Genomic DNA, 13,792 nt, shown 5'->3' on the forward strand with positions numbered 1-13,792 from the left:
TGTAATTTATGTATTTATTTTGATACACATTTTCAGGAAAAGTACACAAGGCTATATTTTTCAGGCAAAATTGCTTAGTACACAAGCCTTGTACAAATTTTCAAGCAAAATTGCTAAGTACACAAGGCCTTGTGCAAATTTTTCAAGTAAAATTGCCAAGTACACAAGGCCTTGTACAAATTTTCATGCAAAATTGCTAAAGTACACAAGGCTATAGCCTTGTATAAATTTTCAAGCAAAATTGCTAAGTACACAAGGCTAAGTACACAATGCCTTGTGCAAATTTTCAAGCAAAATTGCTGAGTTCAAAAGGCCTTGTGCAAATTTTCAAGCAAAATTGCTAAGTACACAAGGCTATATAGCCTTGTATAAATTCGCCTTGTACAAATTTTCAAGCAAAATTGCCAAGGTCACAAGGCTATATATTGCCTTGTAAAAATTTTCAAGCAAAATTGCCAAGTACACAAGGCTTATAGCCTTGTATAAATTTTCAAGCAAAATTGCTAAATACACAAGGCTTATATAGCCTTGTACAAATTTTCAAGCAAAATTGCTAAATACACAAGGCTATATAGCCTTGTATAAATTCGCCTTGTACAAATTTTCAAGCAAAATTGCTAAGTACACAAGGCTATAGCCTTGTGCAAATTTTCAAGCAAAATTGCTTAGTACACAAGGCTATAGCCTTGTACAAATCTTAGCAAAATTGCTTAGTACACAAGGCTATAGCCTTGTACAAATTTTCAAGCAAAATTGTTAAATACACAAGGCTATAGCCTTGTTCAAATTTTCAAGCAAAATTGCTAAGTACACAAGGCTATATAGCCTTGTACAAATTTTCAAGCAAAATTGCTAAGTACACAAGGCTTATAGCCTTGTACAAATCTTAGCAAAATTGCTAAGTACACAAGGCTATAGCCTTGTACAAATTTTCAAGCAAAATTGCTAAGTACACAAGGCTATATAGCCTTGTATAAATTCGCCTTGTACATAGCCTTGTTCAAATTTTCAAGCAAAATTGCTAAGTACACAAGGCTATAGCCTTGTGCAAATTTTCAAGCAAAATTGATAAGTACACAAGGCTATATAGCCTTGTACAAATTTTCAAGCAAAATTGCTAAGTACACAAGGCTTATAGCCTTGTACAAATCTTAGCAAAATTGCTAAGTATACAAGGCTATAGCCTTGTACAAATTTTCAAGCAAAATTGCTAAGTACACAAGGCTATAGCCTTGTGCAAATTTTCAAGCAAAATTGCTTAGTACACAAGGCTATAGCCTTGTACAAATCTTAGCAAAATTGCTAAGTATACAAGGCTATAGCCTTGTACAAATTTTCAAGCAAAATTGCTAAATACACAAGGCTATAGCCTTGTTCAAATTTTCAAGCAAAATTGCTAAGTACACAAGGCTATAGCCTTGTGCAAGTTTTCAAGCAAAGTTGCTTAGTACACAAGGCTATAGCCTTGTACAAATCTTAGCAAAATTGCTAAGTACACAAGGCTATAGCCTTGTGCAAATTTTGCTAAGTACACAAGGCTAAGTACACAATGCCTTGTACAAATTTTCAAGCAAAATTGCTAAATACACAAGGCTATAGCCTTGTTCAAATTTTCAAGCAAAATTGCTTAGTACACAAGGCTATAGCCTTGTACAAATTTTCAAGCAAAATTGCTAAGTACACAAGGCTATATAGCCTTGTATAAATTCGCCTTGTACAAATTTTCAAGCAAAATTGCTAAGTACACAAGGCTATATAGCCTTGTATAAGTTCGCCTTGTACAAATTTTCAAGCAAAATTGCTTAGTACACAAGGCTATAGCCTTGTACAAATCTTAGCAAAATTGCTAAGTACACAAGGCTATAGCCTTGTACAAATTTTCAAGCAAAATTGCTAAATACACAAGGCTATAGCCTTGTTCAAATTTTCAAGCAAAGCTGCCAAGTACACAAGGCTATAGCCTTGTATAAATGTTCAAGCAAAGTTGCTAAGTACACAAGGCTATATAGCCTTGTACAAATTTTCAAGCAAAATTGCTAAGTACACAAGGCTTATAGCCTTGTACAAATCTTAGCAAAATTGCTAAGTACACAAGGCTATAGCCTTGTACAAATTTTCAAGCAAAATTGCTTAGTACACAAGGCTATATAGCCTTGTATAAATTCGCCTTGTACAAATTTTCAAGCAAAATTGCTAAGTACACAAGGCTATAGCCTTGTACAAATCTTAGCAAAATTGCTAAGTACACAAGGCTATAGCCTTGTACAAATTTTCAAGCAAAATTGCTAAATACACAAGGCTATAGCCTTGTACAAATCTTAGCAAAATTGCTAAGTACACAAGGCTATAGCCTTGTACAAATTTTCAAGCAAAATTGCTAAATACACAAGGCTATAGCCTTGTTCAAATTTTCAGGCAAAATTGCTAAGTACACAAGGCTATAGCCTTGTACAAATTTTCAAGCAAAATTGCTAAATACACAAGGCTATATATAAGCCTTGTGCAAATTTTCAAGCAAAATTGCCAAGGTCACAAGGCTATAGCCTCGTACAAATTTTCAAGCAAAATTGCTAAGTACACAAGGCTATAGCCTTGTACAAATCTTAGCAAAATTGCTTAGTACACAAGGCAAATTTTCAAGCAAAGTTGCTAAATACACAAGGCTATATAGCCTTGTACAAATTTTCAAGCAAAATTGCTAAGTACACAAGGCTATATATATAGCCTTGTATAAATTCGCCTTGTTCAAATTTTCAAGCAAAGTTGCTAAGTACACAAGGCTATAGCCTTGTGCAAATTGTCAAGCAAAATTGCTAAAGTGTGGTCAAGGCTAGAGCCTTGTGTACTTAGCGAATTTTGATTGGTACACAACATTACTATAAATTTAGGTCAAAAATTGAAAGGTCAAAAATTTAAAGAAATCACAAGGTGTCAACCCAGGTTTTGCCAAAAATGGAAAGATCGCAAGGGGGTAGCTCAAGCCTTTTTACTAAATTTGTTTTAAAAGTTGAACTGCATTTTTACTATCCAAAATGGGTCCAGAATCTTGCAGAGGTAATCATTTTCTCTTTGACACAGGATAATTTGTTGTTGGTTGTGGAGGGGAGGGGGGGATTGGGGGTAGAATCAAATCAGATAGAGCCCATCAAATTCGGGCCAAATATTGTAAAGCGTCTTATTCCTCTTAAACGATGCAGTAGTAAGTGCTACTGACGCCTTTTTTATGTTCACTTGATCCATGGTACTTTTGTATTTTTGGAAATCAAAGAATGAGATCAAACTTTAAAAATGTGTCAAAAATTTGAAAACACCAACTGAATTGTGTGAGTGGAGGTTCATCTCTTGCTTGGTGTTTTCCTTGGTGAGTGGCCAGTCTTACTACGTTTGGAAGGCGGTTGACTTTCATCATCTGATGAGGAGCTCTCCTGAAAGAACAAAAAAGTGAACAATTTGTTTTTACTAGGGCTGGGGCAATTTACTGAGGGGGCATTCGAATAGCTTGCCTGTGTCGACCCAGCGGTGCTCACCTGGGTGAGCATCTGACAAGAGCTAAACGAACTATCACTCACCGCTCTCTTGGTGATGTCATGCACCTGGGGCCAGCCCCAAGTGACCTGTGCCACAAGCAGGGCACTTGGGGCTGACCCGGGTGAGCCCCTGGAGTGACGCCAAAGGTATTCAAACATACTGGGGGCAGACCGGGGTCGACCCAGGGCTAATCGAACGCACCCGGGGCAGACCGGGGTTCGACCCAGGGCTAATTGAACGCACCCTGTGTAGGCCAGTACCGAGTGCTCAACACACATCGGTGTATAGTTTTAAAATTGAGTTATTTTTTGAGCTCTTTATCACACCCGATGGGCGCTTTGAAGCGCCCAGTATTTGATTCCTGCAAGGTGTGTAGAGCTACGATTGAAGATGGAGACCTATTTCTTCGCATAGCACAATGAAGTCTACAAGGTGTTGTGGTGTAGTATGCTGCCAATCAAACCAGGAGCACATGGGCGAACCCCTTCTCTTTTCAATAAGTGCACTGGTTTTGCACTACACAACACACAGGACCAAGGGCTTTACACGAATGGACGCAGCAATGGTCAAGTATCTTGCTTGAGGACACAAGTGTCACGATCGGTCCTTGAACCCACACTTTGCTTAATCGAAACATCAGGTGCTCTTATCCGCTCGGCCACGACAGGTATCTTCTGGTTTTGACCTAAAGAAGTTCCCGTTTTTTGTTTTAGCATTTTTTATCCACGTCTCATCAACAACTATTTCTTGGCAAACTTCGGCAACATCTATTGTACACATGTATATACATTGTATGCCAACAGCTTCGAGCACTTGAACTGGCATCTATCTACAGGGCGAGTCAAAAAGAAGTTGACTGGGATTGGTGATGTTTTTCAAAACAAACAAATGACAGTCAAAACTTCAGTAAAGCATGTATTTTAAAGGTACTCTATCCTGCTTCTTAGAATAAAAGAATGAAAGAAATTGATCATTTCTAAGAGGATTTATGCCTATTTTAATAAAAAGTACTCATTTTGTAAGCTGATCGCGGAATACTTGACAAAACAAATGTAAAGTAAGCATTATAGCTTGTGTACTAAAATTCACATCAAAGTCGAGCATTAACATTCCATGGACAGCTACAAACATGAGTGCTTTAATAAAACAGGCATAAGTTCTCTGAGAAATAATTAATTTGTTTCATTCTTTTTTCCAGATAAGCAGGACAGAATGCTTGTTTATTATGAGCTTCACAGGGGTTTTGAATGTCAGTTGCTGTTTTGTTTTTTAAAGCCATTATACACTCTGGTAAACAGTAATGTCCAAGTCCCACACTTTGTGTATCACAACTTATATATAAAATAACAAACCTGTAAAAATTTAGGCTCAATCGGTCATCGGAGTCGGGAGAAAATAACGGGAAAACCCTGAGAAGTCTCCCGAACCTCCGATTATCTACTCCACCGCAGTAGAATAAAGCAAGACAGTTCCCTAAGAACAACTCTACCTGGCAAGTAGATACACACATGGTGTTACCACAAACCAAATATACATTGATACCTCACCATGCAATGGCTCAAATCCTATAAAACCCACTCTTGTTTCCACGCGTTTCGCTGTGTCATGACATGTGTTGAAAATAAATCCGTAATTCTCGCTATCGAGAATTGATATTGATTGAATGTTTTCTCAAAAAGTAAAGCATTTCATGGAACAATATTTCAAGAGAAGTCTTTCACCATTACCTTCTGTATACCCTGTAAATTATTTGTAAATCTGTGAACTTTTTTTTTTTTTTTTTTTCTGTACCGAAAGTGTATAAAGGCTTTAAATCATAAAGCTCGGTCAACTTTATTTTGACTCGCCCTGTGCCCCTTTTCAAGGATCCACAACATTGTTTACCATTCCACTGAAATTTTATTGCACTTTCGACCACGCTACTCTAGAAATATCATGTTATAGAGTAACTCTGACATCAAAACAAAAACAAACAAATCAAATACGAAACTGTCACAGGTATTCAGCCTGAAAATAATTATTAAAGCGAAGGTACATGTATTTGTTTGTGAATCACTCTTAAAATTAATGGCAATAACAAAAATTGGTGTTGGAAGCCTACAGCAGCTTTTGTTAGTACAAAGCACTTTTAGAAACATTTCACTTTGAAGAAAGGTGATTAAGTAAAAAGATATCAGTTTTAAATGCCCTCAAATTTGAATCTGAGAAGCGTTACTGCAGTAAGGCTTCTCAGATTGTGTGTTACTATTAGGGATTATTCTATCTAGACATATTCACTCCGGATTTTATTTTCACAGATAAGTTTCTAGTATACATCTACATTTTTATCGGATTAAAACAATCAAGCAGTTAAAAAATAAAAAGGGTATTCTTTACCTTTAAAAATGACTCATGAGTGATTGGTATCGATGATTAGAAGTGGAATTTTCCCAGAAACAATTCAGTTTCACAACCTATAAATTCTAAGATACAAACAGAATGTTTTTATCGAGGGCTTTAATATTATTTTCAGATTGGTTTCTATTCTTGTTTTGATCATTTTTGAGGAAAATCATTTCCTTGAGAACTGATGTTTACAAACTTTTTTTCCATGGAAAAATGGGAAACCCAACTCCACTTTTGCTTTTATGACTAAGATTTGAACTTTTGGTACTAGATTTTTTTCCATGACCAGTTGAGTGTTCTTGGTCAGATAAACTTTCCCGATTAAATAACTGTAACCTGGCCTTTCCACAGCGGCAAAACTAGGTACGATATTAGGAGGGGGGCACAATTGGGGGCATTTTTATTTCAAGTTTCCTTTAAAGGCAGTGTACACTATTGGTAATTACTCAAAAATAATTATTAGCATAAAACCTTACTTGGTAACGAGTAATGGGGCTGTTGATAGTATAATACACTGTGATATATACGGCTCCCTCTGAAGTAACGTAGTTTTCGAGAAAGAAGTGATTTTCCACAAATTTGATTTTGAGGCCTCGGATTTATTATTTGAGGTCTTGAAATAAAGCATCTGAAAGCACACAACTTTGTGTGACAAGGGTGTTTCTTCTTTCATTATTATCTTGCAACTTCAACGACCGATTGAGCTCAAATTTTCACAGGTTTGTTAGTTTATGTGTTTGTTGAGATGCACCAAGTGAGAAGACTAGTCTTTGACAATTACCAATAGTGTCCAGTGTCTTTAAGGCAAAGTATACCTTTGGTATTTGGAACTACATGTAGTCGATTGTTTTAATCCTACATAAATGTAGATGAACACAATAAAACTAACATGTTCAAATTCCATTATCTTGTTCTTGAGATATTGCCGAAAATCAGGAACCAATAATTTACAGGAAGAAAAATCCTTAATTAGGTAGCCGTTGGTCCCGTGTGTTGTGTAACGCACATGAAAGAACCCAGTGCACTTATTGAAAAGAGAAGGGGTTCGCCCCGGTGTTCCTGGCTGGATTGGCAGCATATTGCACCACAGCATCTTGTAAACCATTACCTTGCTATGTAAATGGAGTAGATCCCATAGTTCAAACGTAGTCTCACATACCTTGCAGGAAAACACAGTATGTTAAAGTGCCTTCAGCGTCACTGAGTGACGGATATGAACGCTATATAACAAGACACTACTACTATTATGAAAGAACGGTTTATAAACTTACTTCATCAGAGGATGCCTTGTCCTGGACTTCTCTTAATGCTTCGGTATTGATGCGGAAATCTCGAGATGTACTGAGCTTAATATGTTCCATTAAATCCACCTAGAGAAAAAACAGAACCACTCAAGATTATTTACTTATTGAAATAAAACCCTTGCGGGTCTGTATGCTTTGTTTGAGAACGGGGAAGGGCACCCCTGGTTAAAGGGCACCCAATCATGCCTAAAAGAAATTGTAAATTTCTACTGGAGCATTTCAGTGCCACCAAGGCAATGACCGGGGGGGGGGGGGGGGGGGGGGGGGCATGAAGTTGCCTCCATGAAGTAACAGGCCTGCAGCCGATTTCACAAAGCGCTAGGTTTAATCCTAACTCGAGTTAGGATGAGTAACCCGTCCTAACTTACATTAGGATGGGTTCAATGCGTCCTACATATTTTGATACGGAACTGAACCCGTCCTAAGATTAATCTTAAGTTAGGAAGAGTTTGGTGAAATGGACTGCTGCCCTCGCATACGGTGAAACAACACCCTCACTGAGGCCAATGAAGACCAGGGCCTAATTTCATAAAGCCTGTAAGCACAACAACCTAATAAGCACAGGAAAATCTTTCTAACTAAAATAAGGTTACCAGCCAACATTCCATGATATTTACATTGTTGCGATTGGTGTCCCACTCATTTTTGGCTCAGTAAAGAAATTTAAAGCAGTATTTTAAGCCGTATTTTCTGCTAAACAGCACTATAAAATAGGACCCAATTTCATATAGCTGCTTAACACCCAACATTGCGCTTACTGTGCAGTTTCCGTTTCATAGCGCTGCTAACCGTAAGCAGATGAAAAGGCAATTACTGTATACAAATTAGAGACGTTTAAATGTAAATCAATGGTGAACGCGCAAGATGGCTGCCCATTTTTCTTCCTATGTGAAAAGTGCCTATGCTAACCTAGTAACTTGTGAAAAATGCTTATGCTTTAAAGCAAATTCATCTGCTACAGTAAGCACAAAAATTTGCTTACAATACAGTTAAGCAGCTCTATGAAATTGGGCCCTGTCATTGGCTGAGAGTTTGTGCTCATTCCCAGGGGTGATCGAGCTCACCGCACCATTTTTCTTGCAAGCGTGCCTTGTTTGCTAATACCCCCTTGAATTGGTTCAAGGGGGTACACTTGAATTGGTTAAAGCGTGACAGTTTATTAAGCCATTGGTCGATCAACTTTACACGCTCCCTCAAGAATGGTAACCTTCGAGAGAAGCATCAAGTCAAAGAGCAACTGGATGGTTCCCTCTCTTTCTTCTACGATCTTGGTGACCGTGTGAACACACGATTCATGAGTCATCCAGGGCCCAATATCATGGCTCTGCTTACCATAAGCAAAGAATCAGAGCTTGCGGAAGTGGGGGATTCTGTGCCTACGTCAAGCGAATTTCACAGGTTAGCGGGAATTTTGGCTTGTGCATACTCACCAGGAATTCTACCCTTACACAGCTACCACAGAAATGAGGCACTTGCACGTAAGCAGAGAGTGGTGATCGTAAGCGCAGAATTTGGCGATAAGCAGAGCCATGAAATCCGGCCCAGTTCTTCTCAGAGACACCATCACTCAAAATAGATTTTATCTACTTGGTGTCACCGCATAAAATATCTAAACAACATACACTGACCTTTGACTTTTTGGACAGTCGAATGAGGAACTGTTCACATTGTTCAATAGCGTAGATGAGATTTGGGATGGCCCGGGTCTCCTTCATGACAATTTTGGCTTTTCCTGACGTCCCGCTACCATCTCCCTCTCCTCTCTTCTTCTCCTTGGCTTTACCCGCTTTCGCTGGAGCATTGAGCCTCTCGCTCTGTGATGTCTGAAAATACATCAATGTACATAGGAGTGAGAGTTATTATAAGTTATCAATGGCGCTTCTGCATCCCATACTCAACGAGGCCGAAAATTGCAGGACAAAATACTGAGTGCTTTGAGATGCCCAATGGATGTACAAGAACTATGTATTATCATTGTTCAGACCCACACTACCCATCCTACCATTCAAAAACACCCCAGACCTATCTTTTCAAAGATAAATTGGCCTAGAATTTCTCGGCGACCGTGATGACCACTGCCGTCAATGTCCTTCAAGTGTCCATGATGCCCCTTGCAAGTGCAAATGAGCCAATATCTTTGCCACTTTTGCTGTGCACTTTTCCTCCATGGCCATTGTGCCCTTTTGGTACCCTTTGAAATGTCTACGGCCTTGCCCAAAAATGCTGAAATTCCAGGAGTAAATACAAAATCACTAGGCCTCAACAACACATGCACTTTTGCACACAGGGTTGTGGGGACTTCGTATTGTTGTTCTACTATTTTACCTTTTTCCATTGTGTAAAAGTCCCCACTCCTACCCACTACCTGAATGAAGGTGATCATACTGTATACCTTCTGAGTAAGGCGAGTGGCTAGGAGCAACCAGGAATCAAACCCACACTCTGCTAAACAGAAACAACAGAGCTCGAGTTCGGTGCTCTTATTCGCTCAGCCCTGACACTCTTACAGCCCCATTTCCCTACGTATGTACGCCTAGTACCCACTACCTGAATGAAGGTGATCATACTGTATACCTTCTGAGTAAGGTGAGTGGCTAGGAGCGACCGGGAATCAAACCCACACTCTGCTAAACAGAAAAACCAGAGCTTGAGTTCGGTGCTCTTATCCGCTCAGCCACGACACCCTTAAAGTCCCCACTCCCCTGTATACGCCTAGTACCCACTTACCTGAATGAAGGTGATCATACTGTATACCTTCTGAGTAAGGCGAGTGGCTAGGAGCTTAATCAGCTTCTCAAATCTTGATGAGAGGTGACCAGCTTGCTGAGTGTACAAAGCCAGATACTGCCAGAAAAATATAGACAAACACATTTACCTAATATCATAATAATAAAGTTTATTATAACGCAACTTTAACAAGCACTGTACAATAACAGAACATTACAAAGAGGCAAGAAATACATGTACAAAACAAAGGATTAATGACGAGACTGACTGAAAAAGTAGGTTTTGAGGTTTTTCTTGAAGATTGCAGTTGAAGATGATTCCCTGATGAGTTTAGGTAATTTGTTCCATTCCTTCGGCCCAGCCAGAGAAAAAGACTTGGAGCTGGCAGATCCAGAAGGCCTGTGCTCACAGACAGGGCTTTTTATCAGAGGAGGACCCAAATATAATATTTTCTTTAAGGGTCTATGTACTTTTTGTAGGACAAAAAAGATCAAATAAAAAAAAAATGTAAATAAAAACCATTTACAATAACATCCAGATTGCAGAGTAGAGCTTGTAAAACTTAAAATAAATGTTAATATTGGTTTTTAGGCTTGCAAGTTTTTTGTGCTTTGCGCTCAAAGTTAAGTTTTTTTTTCTCAAGAGCCTATCACATCCCTGATGTGAGTGTGTCTACCTGCTGAATCACCCAACTTCATAAAGCTGCTTAGCACAAAAATTTGCTTAGCATGAAATTTCTTCCTTGATAAAAACAAAATTACCAACCAAATTTCCATGTGATTTTCAGGATGAGAAAACAACAGCTGAGTACCAGTAACAAGCAATACGCAACAAATTGAAATTTGGTTGGTAATCCTGTTTTTGACAAGGAAGAAATTTCATGCTAAGCAAATGTTTTGTGCTTAGCAGCTCTGTGAAATTGGGCCTAGATATTCTTCATGTCCAATTCATTACAAACTGCAACTTTCATAACTCACATATTTACAGAGTAAAGTGACGGTCGTAAATAGTCTGGTGATCGCTTTGAGGGTTGCGTCAACACACGGACCCACTGGCACAGCTGTTTGCACCAACTCATGAAATGCATTGACCAGCATGCCCAATCTGCTGCATATGATTTTCTCACCATCTTCACGTTGGGTTAACCCGCCCCCTTCTGTCTCTAAATAAAAAAAGAGACAAAAAATGGGAATGTGCACAGTGAATCCATTTTACGAGAGATTTAATGGAACTTCAAGAAAAAGAAAAGAAAAAAAAGAGGTTGATAGGAGGGCGATATACAGGTGGTGAACAAATACAATTTTGTCAGTAAGTGTAGAACCATCAGGCTCGCTTAACTCTGTATTTTTTAAAACTCTGAAAGGAAAACAGTAAAATTAAATAGACACTAAATCACTACACCAACAAAGGGCCTGCGTGGATGCACCCTGGCCATTGCCTTGGTGCCTTTAAATGCTCAAGTAGAAATGAACAAATTCCTCATAGGTTGCCTGCCCTTTACATAAAAGAAAATGCCTTGTCTACCTTGCCCTTTCAAAAACTAAGCATACAGGCCTAGGGACAACTTCCTGAATACGATTTTGGAGGATTTTGGACGTTTTGACAAATTTGATTTGAACGTACCTTCGTCTGTTTCCTTGCCAATGTCTGCTTTCATTCGATTCAAGACCCACTCAGTCTCTTCCAGGAATTTGTCAATCTGACTCATAAGCAGCAACTACAATAAAAAAAACATAAGGAGTTAAGAAAGTTAGACGTGTGTAGCAAGAACTGACTGATCAATCTGTAATACCCTATCACACTGAACTCGCTCTCACTACGCTCTGAAAAATGTAGCCGAATTGGCCTAAACTGTCTGCAAACAAAGTGAACGTTGAAGCAACTTTTTATGGTCAGTTTATGTCATGGACAGGATCAAACTGTTTGATCGGGATGGTGCGCAAGGACTTTGAGCCTGCTCAAAGTCTTCGAGTGACCATCCTGTCCTGCAATTAGACAAAGTGGCAACATACTTAAAACAAGAAGGACACGCTACGAACGGAATTGCCATAGTTGGATCATACTACCGATGTGCTATAGACATGGTGCGGATGGATGTCATTTGGATGTACGTGTATGTGTGCTTACAGACCTTATCCATGCAAACAGAATGGGTCTGTTTGTAGCAAGTTCATCCTGTTCACAGACACACCCAACTCATTACCTATGAGCAAAGCATTGTTATTCATGAAGTGAAAAAACTAAAGTGTCTTACCAGAACTGTTGGTGCAGCTGTCTTTGCATTGACAATGGCATAGTTTGTGCTAGGTACCACTTCAACGTCCTGAACAATGAAAAAGTGATAAAAACGTTCAAGAGAATAAACTTAGGATTATCAAATGACAAGTAATAAATCCACAACCGACTTTCAAGTTTGGGGTGAACAAAGATAAATACTTAACTGGGATGAGATTTGAAACCTATGACCTCCAGATTAACGTGCCAATGCTCTACCAACTGAACTGACATGCCAGCATGTTGAAAAGTTCAGATTTGGGGTAGAAAATTGTTGGGTGATTTTATGGTTTCAAATGATGCAAAACACACTACTACAGACATTGTGTTAGAGTGGACTTAGTATTTTAGCCAATGTTTGAGAAATGTTGAGATATTTGAGAAATTAGGTTTTTGGTCCAATATCAAAAAAATTGACATGCCGGCATGGTAAAAATTTCAGATTTGGGTTAACATTTTGAGGGTGATTTTATGGTTTCAAATGATGCAGAATGGACTACCACAGACATTTTATCAGTGTGGACTTGGTATTTTAGCCACAGTTTGAGTTTTGTTGAGAATTTTGTGAAACTTGTTTTGTTTTCCAAAGTGTTTGCCTAACAACATGAACAATGAAATTTGCTAAACAGCATTATCTGCTTAACAGCTTTTCGAAACAGGGCCCTGGACAGCAAAATATTACCTCATCAGTATCTCCGATTTGACTGTGTGTATCCTGAGCCACTTCAAGTATCAGAGTAGCTGTACTTTGGAATTGCTGCGTCAAAGTGAACAGCAAGCCCAGTAACACCTTAGCAAGACTTGTATCTTCTGCAAAGACAAATTATAACAATAATAATAACAATAACATTAATGATAACCGGCTTTCCAACATTATCACCCCTGGTCGCTAAGCCATTTAATCAATTCTTCAAACCATCTCAGCTCCCTGAGTATACAGCCTTTGCAACAAATATGCGCCACTACGCTAAATCAATCACAAGAACCATACTCTGCTGTCACAGGTACCCAATTACCCCTAGGTGGAGAGAAGCAATTATAGTTAAGTGTCTTGCTCAGGCACACAAGTGTCAAGACAGGGACTCGAACCCACACTCTGCTGAACAGAAACACTAGAGCTCGAGTTCGGTGACCTTATCTACTCGGACACGACACCCTGCAATCATTGTTTCGTTAGTGAAAAACATCTTGACTGGAGTTTGTTTTAGCAAGCCTAGTAACACCTTAGCAAGAAGGGTATCGTCTACAAAGACAAGTCAATCATTATATCGCTAAATAAACATGGACTGAAAGAGGTAGATCCAAAAAAGAGGGCGCTATCAGTAGACGTTTGTACACAGTTCACCGTATGAGGGAGACAGAGTCTCCGGGGGGACAGAATTTCCTGCAACACCAAGATTGCTGGGAACCAGAGTCGCTCAGAGACTTGCCAGACATCAACTGTGTCTCTCTCTCTAGTCGACCGAGGTTGGAATCATGTTGATGCTTGCCCATCCTTGTCTATCTCTCATTAGGTTGGGAAGATCAACTGAAAGCACCCCGATGTCCCTAGCAACTACACCTGTACAACTGAG

General features: G+C 39.0%; 1 protein-coding gene across 1 annotated transcript in view; it reads right to left on the reverse strand.

Moving 5' to 3' along the window:
• Positions 1-2,723: 2,723 nt before the first annotated feature.
• Positions 2,724-13,792, reverse strand: part of LOC117294547 (Fanconi anemia group I protein-like) — a 45,765-nt gene continuing 34,696 nt past the window's right edge. The window contains exons 26-33 of the mRNA XM_033777005.1: positions 12,901-13,028; positions 12,199-12,267; positions 11,568-11,661; positions 10,922-11,106; positions 9,945-10,061; positions 8,846-9,040; positions 7,185-7,283; positions 2,724-3,425 (exon numbers count right to left, since the gene is read on the reverse strand). Coding sequence (XP_033632896.1) covers positions 3,336-3,425; positions 7,185-7,283; positions 8,846-9,040; positions 9,945-10,061; positions 10,922-11,106; positions 11,568-11,661; positions 12,199-12,267; positions 12,901-13,028 — 977 coding nt within the window. The 3' untranslated portion in view covers positions 2,724-3,335. The remainder of the gene's footprint in view (positions 3,426-7,184; positions 7,284-8,845; positions 9,041-9,944; positions 10,062-10,921; positions 11,107-11,567; positions 11,662-12,198; positions 12,268-12,900; positions 13,029-13,792) is intronic.

Source organism: Asterias rubens, chromosome 9 (assembly GCF_902459465.1).
Source record: "Asterias rubens chromosome 9, eAstRub1.3, whole genome shotgun sequence".
Classification (NCBI taxonomy): Eukaryota; Metazoa; Echinodermata; class Asteroidea; order Forcipulatida; family Asteriidae; genus Asterias; species Asterias rubens.